Below are 17,794 nucleotides of genomic sequence, written 5' to 3'. Positions count from 1 at the left end.
GGCTCTTCCAGGACCACCCTGTGGGTCTGCCCCCTGGGGGACCCTGGAGAGGAAGGTCCCGTCTCAGGGCTGCCTTGAGTACATGGGGCCTTTCTAGGAGTCCCTGAAGGCACAGGGGCAAGGCCAGGGAGCCTCCAGTATCCGGGAGGCTCAGGAACCGGGACACGGCAACAGGGAGACCATTGAGAGAAAAGCTATGGTCACTGATAATGTCGGGGCACTCTAAAAGATCACTAGAGTTATCTCTCGGATTAGAATTATCAGTGATTTTTAAAAATAATATATTTTCCAGGGGCGCCTGGTTGGCTCAATCGGTTAAGTGTCTGACTTTGGCTCAGGTCGTGATCTCATGGTTTGTGGGTTCGAGCCTGCGTCGGACTCTGTGCTGACAGCTCAAGCCTGGAGCCTGCTTCGGATTCTGTGTCTCCCTCTCTCTCTGGCCCTCCCCTGCTTGTGCTCTTTGTCTCTAAAATAAATAAACATTAAAAAAAATTTTTTTTAAATATATTTTCCAAACTTTCTTGAGTGAACAGTAGAAAAGTGACATTCTATTTAAAAATAGATCAGAAACAGGGCATCTGGCCAGCTTAGTTGGTAGAGCATGCAACTCTCGATCGTGGTCAGGGTTGTAAGTTCAAGCCCCACATTGGGTAGAGAGGTTACTTAAAAATAAAATCTTTAAAAAAAAAATAATAAAAGTAAAAATAGATCAAAACCTTCAGGATTAACACAAATATGCTTAAGGACCATTATTGATAACTGAGTTCTCCAGAGATCTGTGGGCTGGAGTGGAAGTTCTCCAGACCCTCTTGGAGCCTAGAAGAGCCAGGCCAGGACCTAAAAGTGTGGCACAATCCAGGGAGAACGACGCTTGGTGAAGGCGAGCAGTGTCCCTGGTGTCTGGAACTGAGGCCACAGCCCCAGTGAGGCCCGGGACGTGTGAGCAGGGGCCCAGCCTTCGAGAAGCCCCTGCCAAACAAACCCACTGGAACCTACCCAGTGGGCCCATTTCTCTTGCCCAGGAGAGCTTTATCCCCGGTAAACTGCTTCCAATCTCCCAGACACAAGTGAAACCTGCTATTTTTCCAAAAGTAGAGAACTCTTTATTATAAACCCAGGATACAGAAGGGAAATGAAACACAGGCATATCTCAGCTCTCTCTGAAGTTCTCACAATGCAGACAAAACAGGTACGAAAGATACTTTTTTGAAATTGTTTAAAAAATATTCCCCAACGTCCCCAAGTGGGGATAAGTGCATGGTCAGCTAGGTGCTTCATCAAGATCATGCAGGGAGGGGCCTCCAGTCCCCTCACCAAGACCCTGAGGAAAGGTACCTTGCCCCAGCCTGGCTGGGTGCCGAGCAGAAAAGACACATTTTCTATCCGATTTAGGGTCCTGGGCTTTGCCCTGGGACAGAGACCTGAGACCAAGACATTTTCTCCCCTGAGGAGAGCTCGAAGGTAACTAGCATACAGATGCCGTAGAGAGGGAAGAACACCTATGTCTGCAGCTTACTTGCTATGCGAGTTCAAGCAGCTCGCCCTCTCTCTCTCTCTCTCTCTCTCTCTCTCTCTCGTTCTGTGCTGCCCTGCAGGCACAGATGCTGGCATATTGGGTTCTTTCCAGAGTCTGGTTTCAATGAAGGGGGTAAAAAGAGAAAAGGAACACACGTGGGCCGCACCTTTGTCCAGGGCTGGGCTCCCTCGACAGTGATTCAAACACAGCTACTACCAGTTCTCCCTACCCTACTTAGTTCTCAGGTGGAGAGACCGAGGCCTAAGACGTGTGGACAGGTCACAGCTGGCTCTGCTGGAGCTCTTCTCAGTCCCAGCTGGCCCTGGATTCCGCTGTCCTGGCTCGATAACCCAGCACGTGGACACGTTACTGGTCCCGTGCAGGACGTACAGCGTGTCTGTGGAGTTGGCATCTCCCGGAACTGAGAAGCAAGTGGGGCACAGGTCACCCCTACGGCAGGAGGAAGCAGGGGCAGAAGCACACACGCCCAGGGGCCCGGGGCAATCTTCAGGGCAGGGACAGGGCCTTGGCAAGGCGGGTCCAGAACCAGGACTTGGTGCAAGGGTTGGTGTAGTCGCAGACAGTGATGAACCGCAGGATGCTGGGGAACTCTTTCTTCATTGCCTTGTACTTGATGGGGATCAGTCGCTTCTGATGGGCACCTGCAAGCCAAGAGGTTCAGAGCTGACACCAGGCCCTCCCTCCACAGCTAGTGGGATCCGTCCCCAGCCCAGGCGTTAACAACAGGCCTCCCTGCAGTCAAGCACCCGTGGCACCCATTCACCCACACAGAGGGCACTCGTGCACACACGCTCAAGTGTGCGGAAACCTACAGGAGCTCCTTGGTGCTGCATCCGTGGCCCTTGATGAGGGACTGATGGCATTCCGAGGCCCCGTCTACCCCCTCCTCTGTGGCAAAGGCAGTGCTGAGCTTACCGGGAGAGAGGCTGAGTGCAAACTTGGTCTGGAAGTCACATTCCTTGCTTTGCAGGTAATCATCAGAGACCACCACCACCATCCGGCGGCACCTAGGGGACAGCAGGCAGGCTGCAGGCACTGTGCCAACCTGGTTCATCAGGGGATGGCCTCAGGAGGAGTCCACTATGGTCAGACTAGACAGGGTCCAACTGGGAGAATCTCAGCATCTGGATCCCTTGGGCAGGCCTTTGTGTACCCACCCACTTGACCCCACTGGCCTCTTAGCCAACCTCTTCTCAATGAGCTCACTGGCGATGGACCAGACACAGGTGCCAGGGAGGACATCGCGATCAGACACACACAACTTCAGCCGATAGTCTGTCTGTTCCAGCTGCCGGATCATCTCCTGAACAAACTGGATATCGCTGGGGCAGTAGCAGATGAAGGCATCAAAACGCTCCGGCATTTGCCCTGGGTGCAGAGCACAAGGGTGACGTTAAACCTCTGCAAAAGAGGAGCCCGCCAGGAACCCCCAGCCTAGGTGACTCGGTCCTGAGCCCTACACCAATCCCAAAATGACACTAAGAGAAAGTGCTCTTCCCAGGGGAGGAAAGGTGAGTGCCTCTCCCCTCCACCTCCCACCCTGGGCCAAGCCCTGGGTTGACCATAAGACAGACACATCACTTCATGAGAGTCTCACACCAACTCAGAGGTAAGATCATTATTCCCATTTCCTAGGTGAGGATGATCTTAACACAATGTCCTATGGTCCACCTGTCACGCCTGGCCCGGCGGAGCAGTACTGGATCCTTACCCAAGGGGTCATCAAGCGTGGTGATGCCTGCCAGCTCTGACGTCCGTGGGTCACTGCTGTCTACAGCAGCCACCTGTAAGGGCTTCTCAGACTCCTCCTGCTGCTGTTTCAGAATATACTTCTGGCAATCCTCCTCTGTGGGGAAGAGACAGGGTGTGGCAGGCTCCCTGGGTTTGTCCCATGCCTCTATCCACAGTCAGGACCCATCCCTGGCCCTACTTCCTTAGCCATGTTGTGCTCCAGGGCTTTCCCAGCCCACTGGTGCCATGCACAGTTCAACAGCTCTGAAAAATTGAGCTCCCACCTGGCTCTGACCATCCCAAAGGGATGGTGTTCTGGTCATCTGGGAAGTCATCATGGCCAGGCTTGTGTCCTTCTGTCCCTTTGTCCTGGCCCTCCTTCCTAGGACTCCTGAACCCAAGGTCTGCTTCTTCTAGGATCCACGGCTGATGTGAGCAAGGGACGGGATATGCAAGAACGGCTCAGGAGACGCAGTGGTGGGTATATAAACGAAGCCCCAGCCAGGCAAGATGCAGCCGTCTATATTATGTGGCAGCTAGTGGCAGGAAGGGATGCATTTCCCTGGGACCTGAGGTTTCCGTGACTGTCAGCTTTCAGTCCCTCACCTGTTCTGTTGCTGTACTTGAAGTAGTCCTGACTCCCCCACAGAGGACCCCGATTCTGAGTCCTGGCCCTACAGGAAAACATTTGCCTAAGATGTTTCCCTCTGTTGTCTGCCTCTCCCACCCTTCACGTCCTTTCTCCAGTTCCTGTCATCCCAGTGTTGAAGGAGGGAACTGGTCCCACACGGTGGTACCCCCTCTGCAGGCTGCTTCCAGCCCCCCTCCCCTGCCCCCCGGGCAGAAAAAGGGGGCCTCTCCAGGGGAGAATGGATGCTGAGGCTGGTGAAGATCAGCTCCCTCGTCCCCCCAGGTATGAGGCCGGGAAGCGCGTGTCCTCACCGATGCTGGGCCCCAGTTCCACCAGCACGTCATCGCGGCCCAGCTTGGTGAGCAGCTCCAGCAGACGGCCCACCGAGGCTCCCGGGCGTCCCTGCCAGTCGTCCAGGAGCTTGCCCATGGGGTCGGCATGCGCCTCCAGCTGCCGGATCTCCAAGTACTCGAAGCCCATCTCCTCAGCCAGCGCCGTCCAGTCGGCCGCCACCTGCGTCCGCACGTTCAGGAACAGCGACAGGCGGCGCCGCACTCGCACGTTGAGGGCAGCTAGAGGCAGGGAGGACGCCGAGGGGATGGGGGACGCGGACCCCGCGCGGGAGCCTCCGGCGGCCATGGCGGGCTACCCCGGAGCCTCAGCGCTGTCGAGTCGCGCAGCCGGTCCGCTCTTCCTCCTTCCTTTACCGCCACCCCCGCCCCCGGCCCCGCCCCGCGGGTTTCTGTTTCCGAGAAGCGCCGCCCTGCCCTTCAATCTGGAGCCCTAGCACTTGTGTGGAGGTGGGGGTGCCCCATCTCTGCTCGCGGGGTCTCGGGCGACAGGGGACATGGGAACCGGGGGACCTGCCTTTTGAGGTGTGGAGGCCCACAGACCTGTCCTCCAGGGTCTAGGGCGGTGGCGGGAGGGCGGGGCGCCCGGGGGCGGGAGGGGGGACACGACCTTCCTTTGGGGGTTGTAGGAAATAGGGGCCTTGCCCTTTGGGATCTGATGGAATCACATCCTTTCCTTTGGGGATCTGCGGGGTTCGTATGTTACTGCCCTCGAGGATGGCGGGGAGGGGACAGAGGAGGAGCCCTTCCCCCCAACCCTGTCCCTGGATCTCCCGGGAATGCACAATCTAGGCCTTGGGATTGTGGGGGAACCTCCAGCTGTACACCCAGAGGTGAGGTGGGAAAGGGTATGCTACCTTCTGGAGCCTGAGGCATGCCACGGTCCTGCCTTTGAAAGGTGGGAAACCGTCCGGGGTTGAGGATAACACCCTGGCCTTTGGTGTCTGGGACAAACGCAGGGCTGTTCTCTGGGGTCTAGAGAAACACATTTACCAACGGAGTCAAGGGGGCACCAGCCTTGCTCTCTAGGGTTATGGGGGGAGGGAAGTTGTAAAACACAGTCCTGACCTAAGGAACTTTGGTCTTTAATTCAATAGGTATTTATTGATCACCTGCTAAGTGTCAAGCATGTTGCAGGCATCCCGGATACAGGGTGCCTCCCTGCCTTGGTGCAGACCTCAGCCTAGTGCAGGAGGTGGGCATTAATTAAATAAACCCAAATTACTGCAAAATTGGTAAGATAGGTACTCTCTCTAGATTAAGAGCTTGTCACATCTCGGCCACTTTACACAATCTGTTCTCCTGCCGCACCAGACTCCCCAGTTCCCTCAGTGTTCTCGAAAGACTTCCCAGGAGAGCCCAAGCATATCGGGGTAGGGCTCTGGGGCGTCTCGGAATTAAGTCCCCCAGCTTCGGTACTGGGACTCAGGAGACAGTCGAGAAGACCAGGAAGGGGAAAGAATTGAGTCCCCGCCTCCTCCTTCCCAAACCGGAAGCCGTAGGCGGGGCCTTTTGGTGGTCCAGTCCTCGGTTTGGTGGCAGGCAGTGGGCAGAGTTTTAGGGGAAGCGAGCCCCGGCAGTGGCGGAGTTTGTTTCAAGGTACCGAACGGGCTCTGGGAGTCTCTCCTCGGGTTTGGCAGTAGGCGGTGCTGCGAGTAGAAAGGTTTCCGGCCCGCAATTCTGGGCGGGGTTCGGAAGTGTCCACCTCCTGGTTGGCCGCCTTAGGCCACCGCAGGCGGGGCTTTGAGTAGAAAGACTCACGGCGTAAACCGAGAGCTCCGCTTTAGCGGCTCTGGTTGGAAGCGGGGGCGGGACCTCAGGCACACAGCCCTCTGGTTGGCTGAGACAAGCGATAGGCGGGGCCTTGGGGGGCGGGGCTGTGGGCCGTGTTAAGGGGCCGGGGTAGAGTGCGGCTCTGCGCTTGCGCCGCGGGCGGGCTGTTAGCTCCTGCGCTGTACCCGCAGGTTGGAGGTCTACCCCACAGAGTTGCGCGATGCATAGGTTGCAGGTAGTGCTCGGGCACCTGATGGGCAGGCCCGGTTCGGGTTGGGAGCCGGCGCCGCAGGCCGCGCCGTGCTGGAGCGGCGCTCAGCCGGTGTCGGCCGACGACGTGGTGGTAGTGCACGGGCGGCGCACCGCCATTGGCCGAGGGGGCCGCGGCGGCTTCAAGGTGAGGCCCCTGCGCCGGGCGCCGGGTGGGAGACCGCGGGCAAGAGCGGTCTGGGGTCTGGCGCGGAGGTGGCTCTGCGCCCGAGCTGTGACCGCTGTGTCTCTCGGGTGGGATGGGGGGAGCGGGGGTCCCGGGAACCCCGGGCATCGCCGGCGGGAGACCACGGTGGCCGCGCTTCCCGCTGCAGGACACCACCCCCGACGAGCTTCTCTCTGCCGTCATGACCGCGGTTCTCCGAGACGTCAAGCTGAGCCCTGCCCAGCTGGGGGACATCTGCGTGGGTGAGCACACTGCCCAGGCCCTGGGCTCGGTCCTCCTCGCGCTCCCATCTGGCCAAAGCCCTTCTCAAACACCTCCTCACCCTCCAGGCACTTACCAGGTGCTTTCACTGAGAGAAATGACCAGGGGCTCCTTGCATTCGAATTTAATTGTTCCTTTAGGGCTACCGCCTCCAGGCACGTTCCGCCCCACCCCTACCCCAAGCAAGTTCTGCCTGTGGAGTTTGTTGGAAAGCAGCGATCTCAATGACATTCTAACACCCAAGCACTTGTCACAGGGATTTGCGGACACCGGACACCATGGGAGACCAAAGGCTAGGGTTCACTACCCATCCTGTCTGTGCCACCACAGAACACAGGGACCATCAAATACCACGTAGTTCAGCCCCTCACAGATGGAGAAACTAAGTCCTGGGAAGTTTTCAGCAGAGATTGCACCCGAATCCAGGGTCTCTTGACTTTCCCTCCACCCCTACTCCTCTAGCCTGGAAACAACAGAACACGGCCAGGCTCCCATCAAGTAGGTGCCACCCCTAAGTGGGGAATCACTGTTCCACCTCTGAAATGCCTGCAGGGCTTGGCTGAGGACACTCAGGGAGGTGGGCATTTTCAGAAATTCATTTTCCTAACTGACAAGACCAGTTCGTTTGCCCGCAAGTTTTGCCTTGCAATCTTCGCCTTGCAATCTTCTTTCCATGCCTTTCTTTAAAGGCAGGCAACCAGCCCGCCGTGCATTGATTTGGAAAAGCAGGGTGCCTGGGCAAGGGACCTTGCGACTCTCGGAGATGGGGTTTAATTGTATGGTCAGAGCAAGCTGCTATATGACTGGCTCCTTGAAATTCTAGGGCCTCAAGGGAACTGCTGAGGGCTTGTGTTGCTGAAGAAAGATCTGGAATGTCCCCTTTCTAGTAGTCACAACTGTACCTTCCTGTCTAGAACACTATCTGAATAAAGGCTTGTTGTCCACAGGAAATGTGCTTCAGCCGGGGGCCGGAGCAATCATGGCCCGAATTGCCCAGTTTCTGAGGTAAACTTTTCTAGTTCTAGCTGTGGGTTATTTTGACTCTTGAGTCGGCTCGGGCCCCAGGGAACTCAGCCTATGAGTGGAAGAGGGTCAGATTGGACACCAGGCCTGGATGCAATCTGAGTCCTTGGCACCCTGTTCTTGTGGACACTACCTTTCCCCTACTTTGGCACTTTTTTTTTTTTTTTAAGTGATGTCTACACTCAACGTGGGGCTCAAACTTACTACCCCAAGACCAAGAGTTGCATGCTCTACCTACTGAGCCAGCTAGGTGCCCCTCCCTTACTTTGAGTGAAGGGTACATTACTGGCTCTGAGCCAGGACAAACAGGGCCTTGGGGAATAGAGAAAAAGTTATCTGTGCCGTGATGATCTAGACAAAGTCAGCTTGTTGCTCTGCCTTTTTTAAGTGTGGGTTCTGTCCTGTTTTGCCAGGTAGCTAACCAGGAAGGTTACCCTTCAGCACACTGAAAAGTGACTTTGAGCTTTTTAAAGCTAGTTGAGCAGGCTGGGACCTCCCAGGGCACACAGCACATCAGAGACTTGGGGACATGGCAGAACCCTGGGGCAAGGGGTCTTCCAGGAGGGGCCCTGGTTAAATTTGCCCTTCACCACTCGCTGTCCTAAGACGGGAGAGGAGTGCTTAAATTATTTTAATGTGTGGATTTAAGAACCACTTAATTTGGGGGCACCTGGTGGCTGAGTTAGTTAAGTGTCCAACTCTTGATTTCAGCTCAGGTCATGATCTCAGTTCATGTCCCGAATTGGGCTCCGTGCTGAGAGTCTGGAGCCTACTTGGGATGCTTTCTCTCACCCTATCTCTCTCTGCCCCTCCCCCGCTCGCCCCTCCCCCCATCTCAAAATAAATATTAAAAAAAAAAAAGAACCACTTAACTTTGCACACCCAGCTACCTGGAGAAGAAATAACCCTCCCTCACATGGTGCCTTGTATGGAGTAGGTATTTAGTGAACACTTGGTGGCTGGGGGGAAGAGGTGGTGACTAGGTAGTAAGGAGTCAGGAGACCTGGGAAGGCCTAAACAGGCTGCATGGGCTTGGAGGCTACCTCTCTGAGTCAGCAGAGCCTGGCCTGGCTCAGGGGTTACCAACACTGGCTGCACACCAGCATCACCGAGCACTTTCACCCATGAGGTTCAGGGTTCATGGGTCTAAAGAGGGCCTGAGGATTTCCATAGGGCTTTGTACCCTTGGTGAGGGCAGGATACTTCAGGAGGGGCAGCCCCACCAGCTTCTAGGACTGGGACCAGTGTAGGAGCCTAGGGGAACACACCCCAATAGGGCTTATTACAACACTTGGTACCCGTCAAGCGTTCTTTGTCCAGCTGGGAACAGGCCTTCCAGAGAGAATCGGAACATAAAGGGTTAGCCATATGACTACTAGTGAGGCTGATGGTTTCTGACTTCATACTTGAGACTTTTTTTTTTTTTTTTGCTTTGGTTCTTTGTCCCAGCAATAGATCCCCTTCTCTGTTGTTTTGGAGGAAACAGATGTATAATTTTCCTTTTTTAATTTTCAAAGGGAAAGAAAGAAGGCTCCCAGTGGCCCAGCCAGCTTTCCTTGACCTTGGGCTGTTTTTCTTTTTTTTTTCTTTCTTTTTTTTTTTTTTTTGAACGTTTATTTATTTTTGGGACAGAGAGAGACAGAGCATGAACGGGGGAGGGGCAGAGAGAGAGAGGGAGACACAGAATCGGAAACAGGCTCCAGGCTCTGAGCCATCAGCCCAGAGCCTGACGCGGGGCTCGAACTCACAGACCGCGAGATCGTGACCTGGCTGAAGTCGGATGCTTAACCGACTGCGCCACCCAGGCGCCCCGACCTTGGGCTGTTTTTGACCTTGGTTGAGGAGAATCACGGGGAAAGGGCATGTACTATGGAGCCCTGGAGAGCAAGTGCCTGCAGAGATGGGGTCTGCTCAGTATGGATCTGGCCTGCAGTGGGGATAGGGCTGCTGGTTTGTTCCCCTGGTTTTTGCACCCCTTGATGGGGCAGTGCTATTGACCAGGAGCATAGACCTGCTTTCCATGAGAGCCTGGCAGAGGAGAGGGTGCTGATTGTGGTCTCACTTTCTGTTTCAGTGACATCCCAGAGACTGTGCCTTTGTCCACTGTCAATAGACAGTGTTCGTCTGGGCTCCAGGCAGTGGCCAACATAGCTGGTAAGTTGTGACAGGGTGGGTGCCCACTGCTATAGCCTGGCCTTGGTCCTGGCTCCATGGGTTTGGGTCAGCAAGGTCACTGTCTACTGGGCAAGCAATAAGGATTTCTGAGAGGGCTCTCTGTGACCACACAGTGAAGGATAACCCTTTGCCACTGCACCCAGCCTTTTCTGGATGCTTGAGTCTTCCAAATCTGAGGCTGGGGCTGAGTCCCACTTAGAGACCAGGTGGGGAAGAGGCTCCTCTGTTCCCAGAACAGATGGACTCTGATAAAGGATGTTTATGAAATGCTTTTGTTGCAGGTGGCATCAGAAATGGGTCTTATGACATTGGCATGGCTTGTGGGTAAGAATTTCTTTCTGCCAGAGCTTACTGACCAATTTCTAACAGTAAAACTAATTTGCATCTCTTGAGTTCTCAGAGGCTAGGATTACAGGATTCCCCCTACCCCTTTAAGGCAGCTGGCTGAGAGGAGGTTCCCACAAATTCAGCTTAGAAGTAGCCCCAAGCTCTGGGTGCTCGGGAATCATGCATACCTCTTAGCACTAGTGGGGAAAGGGCATTAATTGGCTTTTAAGAGCTTGCTTTCTTGGAAATCTGTCAGGCTGGAAAATGCAAGTATTTTGAAAAAACCTAGAACTTGGGTTTCCTTCTCTGGCCCCTTTCTCATTTATGATGCTGTTGAGAGAAGCATTGCAGTTTTGGTTTCCTAAAGCCAGGGACAATTGCCTGTTGTATAACTAGTCTGTTCATTTCTTTAGGCTGTCAGGCCCCTGGTCTCCCTCTTTGGTACCAAGGTGGAAACTTGCAGCTGCCTCCTGGGCTCTGAGGGCACGGTCAGGCCTGTGGCGGTTCGGTCACGGTCAGCTGTGGCTGTCTTCTTCAGCCGTGGCACATGGAGCCGCTGGAGGTGCAATAGGCAGTGCCTCCTGGAGGGGAAGGGCCCTCGGGCCCAGAGCGGGACGAGTGTCTTGTGTTGGGAGGGCAGGCTCTGGGACGCGAGCAGCCCCAGGGTTTTGACACACTCTCTGCCTTTCATTTCTTCTTTGTAGCATTTTTTTTATTTTTATTTTTTTTAATGTTTATTTATTTTTGAGAGAGAAAGAGAGAGAGAGAGAGAGAGAGAGACAGAGCGTGAGCGGGGGAGGGGCAGAGAGAGAGGGAGACACAGAATCGGAAGCAGGCTCCAGGCTCTGAGCTGTTGGCACAGAGCCCGACGCGGGGCTTGAACTCACAAGACTGTGAGATCATGACCCGAGCCAAAGTCGGATGCTCAACTGACGGAGCCACCCAGGCACCCCCTTTGTAGCGTTTCTTGATTGGAGCACTGTCAGGCCTCCTTGAGGCTGTACTGCGTGGTGCTGGGTTGCTCTGTCCTATCCACTTGTAAATAAAGCCAGAGGCCACACTGTGGGGCCTTTGGCCAGGCAAGGGCCACCGCCACTCTGCCCTTTGATTTCTCTCATGTTCCTCTATCTTACTGCAGGACGGAAAGGTGTGGGTAACTTGGCAGGAGCCCTCATGAGTTTTTTAGAGGGTGTCTGAGTCCCCAGGTGGGTTAAAGACTGTGTTTCCAGACTATTGAGAGTCTGGGTCAAGACTGTCCCCCATAGGCTGATCATGAACAGTAGCTCCTGGCATCCTGGTTGGGAGTGAGCTCTGGGGCCAGACACCTACATTTCTAAATCTGGATCTCTGCTGAGTGACTACGGACAGGTTACTCACCTCTCTGGGCCTCATCTCTAAAATGGGGATAACTACTGCAGTCCTGTTGAAGTTGATAAAATCAAGTAGAGTAATAACAGCAGCTAACACTCTGGGACGTATGTCATGGGACTGATGCTGTCAAAGTGCTCTAATATCTGAAAAGATTTTAAAGTAGCACAGGGCACATGGAAAGCATCCGGTTGTGTGCCATCCCTTGAGGCCCTGTGTTCCTGCATCTCATTGATGGGCTTTTTGACCTCTCTGAGATCTTGCCTTCCTGTGAGCAATTACCACCTCCTGGTCTATGCAGGTCAGATGCTCTTTGGTCTCTGGCTTTTTAAATATTTGTCTCTTCTGCCCTCTGAACCTTTGGTGCCTGAGGGCAGGGCCTGGACTTCTGGCCCTGGGCTCTCCCCCTACTGTGGCTAGCACTAGGCCGTTCTCCTAGGAACTGCTGATTCGGCTGGCTACAGGAGAGTCGTGTTAGGGAAGCATAGCGCTGCCTGGCAGCGTGGACTGTGCAGACTGTCCTGGGGTGGGAATGACTCAGCAGCCCTGCACCCCCAGCTCTGCCTTGCTGGCCAGTGCCCTGCCCAGGGTTCCCACACAGCCCGCTGGATTTCCCAGGGCTCCCTGGCTATTTCCCATCACTCGCCAGATGCACAGCTAACCCTGGGCGAGTCCTGAGAGTGACCACCTCCTCCGTTCCCTCCTCAGGGTAGAGTCCATGTCCCTGGCTGACAGAGGGAACCCCGGAAATATCACTTCACGCTTGGTGGAGAAGGAGAAGGCCAGAGATTGCCTGATTCCCATGGGGTGAGTGGATCCCCGCGGCTCCCTTCCTGACCTGGAGCGGGGGCACAGGGGCTTGGATCATCTTGTGGCCTCCTGCCTCTGGGCCTGTTCTGCTCCTCTGGGACATGGGGATGGGACTTGCCCCCGACTTCCCTTTCCTGGGGCCTCCAGGTCCTCCGTGCTTCTGGGTCTCCAGTCACGGCCCAGCCTGTCCTTCCCACCCTGAGGGGCCAGTCGCACGAGGGACGATGGCAGCTGTATGACAAAGCCTTGGAGGCTTAGACGCTCGTAGTGGGAAGCTTTGAGTTGGAGCACGCTGTGAGGGAGCCTGGGCCCTGTCAGATGGAGTGTTACAAGCGCCTTGCATTGGCGTGGCACCTTAGCTCTACCGCTAATGCCACCGAGCCTCTGGGCCGTCCCCTGGGTCCATAAGGGAGTCCTGGCTCCCCTGGATTTGAGGCTCGGGGAGGGCAGTACCCTGGCTTCCTCCACGTCCGGTGACCCTATTTCACGGGGAGGCCTGGAAAGCCAGAAGCCCAGGTTGGAAGGCCTAGCTGTGGCTCTGGGCTCCCAGGATGAGGGCGGGCTCTGACCACTGTGAGCAGAAAGCCTGGGCGTGGCCTTCCCGGAGGATCCCGGGAGCCTTCATCTTCCCAGATTGGAGCAGCTTTCCTCGAGGCATAGCAGATGTGCCTCCACACTCCACCCTGAGTGTTGTTCGGTGTCCGTGGCAGGACGGGCCCTCCTGCTCTCCGCTGCCTACCGCTGCAGGGGCCCAGGCCTGCAGCCACAGCCCTGCAGCCCAGCCTGGGCCCCCAGCTGCTGGGCACGACCGCATGGTGTGTTGGTTCCATTCTAGGATAACTTCAGAGAATGTAGCCGAGCGGTTTGGCATTTCACGGGAGAAGCAGGATACCTTTGCCCTGGCTTCCCAGCAAAAGTGAGTGCTCTTTGGGATGGGGCGTTTACGGGGCTGCAGAGCGAAGTTTTGAGGCCGGATTAAGTGGCCTCAGGTGGAGCTGTCCTTAGGCTACAGCTGGGCAGTGAGTGGTATCCAAGCCCAGCGCCTGCCAGGAAAGAGAGGCGGGCAGGGACCGGGGCCACTGTGCGTTGGTAGCACTTCCACGTCCTATTACTGTCTGCTCAGCCTGAGTCTCGTTTCCCTGGCTGGGCTTCAGTTGCCCCATCTAATCATCAGGAGTGTAACAAGGGCCGGGACTCTTCTCTGTCTGTGGCTTGGCGATTAGACACGGCAGCCCTGGGCTACCCTGGATAGCCTGGATTGTGGGGCCTGCACTGCTGGAGCCCCTGGCATGCCAGCTTCTGGACTACTGGAGCTCAGGTAGCATCAGAAGAACCCCAGGGGCTCGGGCCTCAGGGCAGGGGCAGGCTGAGGTTGGCAAGCCCCAGATGCCCAGAGAGAATGGCAAGAGAAGGGAGTGGGCTTCTCTGAGGCAGTGGTTCCTAGCCACTTGGGGTCAGGTAACCATTTGAAAACTTGGTGGGAAGTGTGGAACGTTCCCCAGGGGAGACCCCCAGGCACTGACATTTTGCATATGATTGCAAGGATGACCCTAAAACACCTCGTACTTTTGTACTGTTCAAATCCTAAGATTCGCTAAGTAGCTAGTAGTATGTGTCATTTTCAGCAGGTGGAAACTGGGGAGCAGATGAAATTGAGCTCCCAGGACGGGCAGACAAGGTGGCAGGGCCTGGGACAGATACTCCTGGGGCTCTGTCTCTAGTTTGGTAGAGGCAAACGGCAGGCTCAGTCCCACTTGGGTGCCGGGCTCAAAGGGGAGCCACCACATCTAAACCTCCCCTTCCCCATCAAGACTGGGATTGGCCGGGATCTGAAGGTATGAGGCTGGCAGCGAAGAAGGCCTCCCGCTCCCAGGCTGGGGTGGAGGGGCCCAAGGCAACCCCTTAGAGCTCCCCGCAACCCGAGGCCAGCACGGCCTCGCATTTAGCAGCCTGAGCTTGTGTGCCTGCCCCGATGGGCAGGGGCGGTGGAGGCAATGGGAGGGACCCTTGGAGGGAAGGGAACCCCAAGGGAGCCTGAGCCTGGCTGTCCATGGTGCTGGCAGGGCCGCCAGAGCCCAGAGCAAGGGCTGTTTCCAAGCTGAGATCGTGCCTGTGACCACCACGGTCCATGATGACAAGGGGACCGAGAGGAGCATCACCGTGGCCCAGGATGAGGGTATCCGCCCCAACACCACCATGGAGGGCCTGGCCAAACTGAAGCCTGCCTTCAAGAAGGGCGGCTCTACCACGGCTGGTGAGATCGGGCTGGGGGCGGGGACAGGAGGGGCAGCGGCCTTGCAGGGTGTTCTCTGGGTGCCTGGAGCCTCCAGGCGAGGTGTGCAGGTGGAACTCTTCCTCCCTGCCCTGAGGCGTCCTAACGCCTGTGATTTGCCTTTAGGAAACTCTAGTCAGGTGAGTGATGGGGCAGCTGCCCTCCTGCTGGCCCGGAGATCCAAGGCAGAAGAGTTGGGCCTTCCCATCCTTGGGGTCCTGAGGTCCTATGCAGTGGTTGGGGTCCCACCTGACATCATGGGCATTGGACCTGCCTGTGCCATTCCTGTAGCTTTGCAAAAAGCAGGTAAGGTGCTTCCTTCACACTCTGGATCTGGATCTGACCCCTGCCTCTCTTGCTGTTGTTGGGGGTGGGTAGGCCACGTGATTGGTGCAGAGGGAAGGTGGGGCAGGCCAGCATCCCCACCCAAGCCCCTTCCCGACCTCACAGCCGGGACCCACCTGCCCGTGTGGGGCAGACACACCAAGCTGCCTTTAGGTCTTGTATGGGATGGGGGCCTGGGGAGACGAGTCCTCCCAGGGGGACACTGGGTCAGTTCAGGTCTTTCCCCTTGCCCGCAGGGCTGACGGTGAATGACGTGGACATCTTTGAGATCAATGAGGCCTTTGCAAGCCAGGTGAGCTTTTCTTTCCCACGGCTGTCCCGGCCCTGGCTAGTGGAGCTGGGGCGAGTGGGCGCATGGTGGGGGGAGGGGAGGGAACTACAGCTGATGCTCTGCCTCCCTCCAGGCTGTCTACTGTGTGGAGAAGCTAGGACTCCCCCCCGAGAAGGTGAACCCTCTGGGGGGTGCGGTGGCCTTGGGTCACCCACTGGGCTGCACTGGAGCTCGACAGGTCATCACGCTCCTCAACGAACTAAAGCGTCGCGGGAAGAGGTGAGGCTGATCCCCATGGGGGTGTCACGTGGATGTGTAGGGTGGGGTAGCTGAGGGGGAAGCGTACAGGCCCCCACACGCTGAGGCTAGAGGGCCGTGACCCCAGTCTGCCCTGAGGGCCAGGGGGAAGGGCGCCGGGGCCTGCAGCGAGGGTCTGCCACCCTGTGTGCGGGCCTAGGTGGGCAGTCTGGGAACCCGGGAGGGCTTGGTGATGAGGCCTCTGCCCTGGTGCCTTCACCCAGCAAACACAATCCATCTTGCGTCCACAGGGCATACGGGGTGGTGTCCATGTGCATCGGGACCGGGATGGGAGCCGCTGCTGTCTTTGAATACCCTGGAAACTGAGTGAGGCCCCAGGCCAGAGGCACCGTTTAGTTCTGCTCTGGGGGTGGCCGCAGCACTGGGCAGAGCAAGACACGGGGACTAACGTGAGCGCTGGTGACGCAGCGTAGGTGTGGCCGAGGTAGAGGGCTGCTCTCTGCCAGGTTACCCAGGCCACTGTGTAAGTCCTGGGGGGTGAGCTATGCATCAGACAGTAAATATGTGTTCTCATCTTAGTGGTTGTGGTTTTTCCCGAGGGCCGGTTCTGGCCGTTGGTGGTGTTGCCTCTTGCCTAGCTGAGTACTCATTCTTCCTGCCTTTTGCGTTAGTGCTGAGGGCACGCGAGGCCTGCCCTGCAAGGGAGTCCCTTCCATCCCAGGAGCTGCTTGGAGGTCCATCAGCGTGCACGTCTGATCAGCAAATCTGTTCCCCAGCTCTGGGTCATGTTTTATTTCCGAAGCTGGGGGCTGAGGGCAGAGCCTCAGAGCTGGTGGGGTGACATGTATCTCTCATCATAAGAGCCTTGGCCCCGGAGCCGCAGGGTGCAAGCCGCCTCACCAAGCACACCTTCCACCACCAGTGTGGACTCGTACAGCTCACTGCTCCTATGGGGAGTGGGGGTGCTGAGGTTAGGAAGGGAGCCCCGACCAGGGGCTCTAGCCTGTGGGCAGGGCTGGGAGAGGCTGGTACCTGGCAGTGAAGAAAACTTGGAGGATGATGGTATTTGGGGGTGCATTGACCAGTCGCGCTTCCAGCAGCCCACTGCTTGGAGATACCCTGAAGGCCCCAGGGTCGTTGTCTGGCTCCTGCCGGCCTGCACCAAGGGAAGCATAGGCAGCTCCATGTGCCGCCCCGGGAAGGCCCCCATCAGTGCCACAGGGCAGGGCAACCCTGGGGTCACTTGGGATTTGGGAATCGGCATAGTTTCCGATGCAGGAACTCCCAGGTGGTGCCAGCCTGCAGGGGAAACTGTGGGCACGTACAACCTACCCATCAGCACGGCCCAGTAGCTCCGACAGCCACTCAGGTTCATGAGGTAGACCTCCCGGACCCGTGCCTGGTTCACAAAGCAGGTCCCGAAGTCCACCCAGCTGGTGGAGAGCTGCAGCTCGGGCACGACCACGGTGGCCTTCAGGGGCACCACCTAGGGGGACAGAGCAGAGCCTGTAACGCGGGGGCCCTCGTCCACTCCTGCCGGGCTCAGAGCCAGGGGTACAGGTGCGGAAGCTTCTGAGGAGCTCCCAGGCAGCACCGCAGCTATGCAGGGGGCGGGCCTGGCATCGAAAACCCAGGCCGGCGGGCGTGTGTGCAGGTCAAGGGCCCGGAAGGCGCCATCTGCTCTCCCCACCACCCCACTCCCCCTGCCCCCATCAAGCTCGGTGCGTCCTGCTCCCCGGTCAGGCCGCCCTCCCCGTCTTCCTCCATCCCCTGGGGGCCCCGAGGCCCAGCCCTTTGCCCCTCCTGGGCTCTGGGCCATCTCCCCTCTTCCTGGCCAGTCCCCCCACGTCACCCTCAGGCGAGGCGCTGCCGCGCTCACCTTCCCCACCCCTGGGCTCTGGCTGGAGGGCCCGCCTGGCTAGACTGATTCTTCCTCCTGGCCTTTCTCGAACCCGCCCCTCAGGCTATCCCTTCTCGGTCCTCACCTGCGTCTTGCAGCCGGGAGCCCCGTGTCCCACCCCACGGCACGGCCCCTGGTTCTGAGCTGAGATGGGGAAGGAAGGAAGACCTGTATTTCTCGGGGTGTGTCCTCGGGGAAAGGCGTCCTCCAGGGCACGCCGGGCCCTCAGGGCAAGGGCCGGGGCCGCTCCCGTTTCTGAGGGCCGCGTGGGGGTCCCACCTCCTCCGACCCACCAGGACAGTCTGGCCCGCTGCCCCCCTCGGCGC

The 17,794-nt window shown here is 57.3% G+C and overlaps 3 protein-coding genes across 6 annotated transcripts in view; 1 reads left to right on the top strand and 2 right to left on the bottom strand.

Annotated features, from left to right (window-relative positions):
• Positions 1-1,080: 1,080 nt before the first annotated feature.
• Positions 1,081-4,611, bottom strand: MYD88 (MYD88 innate immune signal transduction adaptor). The gene is made up of 5 exons (XM_047874627.1): positions 4,211-4,611; positions 3,249-3,383; positions 2,725-2,905; positions 2,453-2,544; positions 1,081-2,178 (listed from the first exon to the last, which is right to left on the bottom strand). Exons 1-5 carry the CDS (start codon positions 4,536-4,538, stop codon positions 2,024-2,026), a joined length of 891 nt encoding a protein of 296 aa, XP_047730583.1. The 5' UTR covers positions 4,539-4,611; the 3' UTR covers positions 1,081-2,023.
• Positions 4,612-4,892: 281 nt separating this feature from the next.
• On the top strand, positions 4,893-16,146 carry ACAA1 (acetyl-CoA acyltransferase 1). 3 transcript variants are annotated; one of them, XM_047874624.1, is made up of 13 exons: positions 4,893-5,848; positions 6,214-6,419; positions 6,607-6,700; positions 7,667-7,724; positions 9,817-9,896; positions 10,199-10,241; positions 12,321-12,419; positions 13,258-13,338; positions 14,486-14,676; positions 14,821-15,000; positions 15,276-15,331; positions 15,444-15,589; positions 15,859-16,146. In XM_047874624.1, the coding sequence occupies exons 2-13, from the start codon at positions 6,243-6,245 to the stop codon at positions 15,932-15,934; spliced, it is 1,281 nt and encodes a 426-aa protein (XP_047730580.1). In that variant the 5' UTR covers positions 4,893-5,848; positions 6,214-6,242; the 3' UTR covers positions 15,935-16,146. The 3 variants fall into 3 exon arrangements, with proteins under 3 accessions (XP_047730580.1, XP_047730582.1, XP_047730579.1); XM_047874626.1 differs by lacking the exon at positions 6,214-6,419 and having other exon boundaries at positions 4,894-5,848; XM_047874623.1 differs by lacking the exon at positions 4,893-5,848 and having other exon boundaries at positions 6,152-6,419.
• Positions 16,147-16,332: 186 nt separating this feature from the next.
• DLEC1 (DLEC1 cilia and flagella associated protein) overlaps positions 16,333-17,794 on the bottom strand; it is a 91,607-nt gene continuing 90,145 nt past the window's right edge. For both annotated transcript variants that reach the window (XM_047874620.1, XM_047874621.1), the window contains exons 35-37: positions 16,901-17,054; positions 16,601-16,724; positions 16,333-16,515 (exon numbers count right to left, since the gene is read on the bottom strand). In XM_047874620.1, coding sequence (XP_047730576.1) covers positions 16,392-16,515; positions 16,601-16,724; positions 16,901-17,054 — 402 coding nt within the window. In that variant the 3' untranslated portion in view covers positions 16,333-16,391. The remainder of the gene's footprint in view (positions 16,516-16,600; positions 16,725-16,900; positions 17,055-17,794) is intronic.

This window comes from Prionailurus viverrinus, chromosome C2 (assembly GCF_022837055.1).
Source record: "Prionailurus viverrinus isolate Anna chromosome C2, UM_Priviv_1.0, whole genome shotgun sequence".
NCBI lineage: Eukaryota > Metazoa > Chordata > Mammalia > Carnivora > Felidae > Prionailurus > Prionailurus viverrinus.
The sequence above is the reverse complement of the archived record's forward strand: the minus strand, read 5'-3'. Positions and strand labels throughout refer to the sequence as shown.

Coding starts and splice junctions, on each gene's coding strand:
- MYD88 (XM_047874627.1), bottom strand. CDS start 4,538: ATGGCCGCCGGAGGCTCCCGCGCGGGGTCCGCGTCCCCCATCCCCTCG. Junction 3,384..4,210: donor GGAACTGGGGCCCAGCATCG/GTGAGGACACGC, acceptor TCTTCCCCACAG/AGGAGGATTGCCAGAAGTAT. Junction 2,179..2,452: donor TGCACTCAGCCTCTCTCCCG/GTAAGCTCAGCA, acceptor CTTGGCTTGCAG/GTGCCCATCAGAAGCGACTG.
- ACAA1 (XM_047874624.1), top strand. CDS start 6,243: ATGCATAGGTTGCAGGTAGTGCTCGGGCACCTGATGGGCAGGCCCGGT. Junction 7,725..9,816: donor CGAATTGCCCAGTTTCTGAG/GTAAACTTTTCT, acceptor TTTCTGTTTCAG/TGACATCCCAGAGACTGTGC. Junction 15,332..15,443: donor ATGAGGCCTTTGCAAGCCAG/GTGAGCTTTTCT, acceptor GCCTCCCTCCAG/GCTGTCTACTGTGTGGAGAA.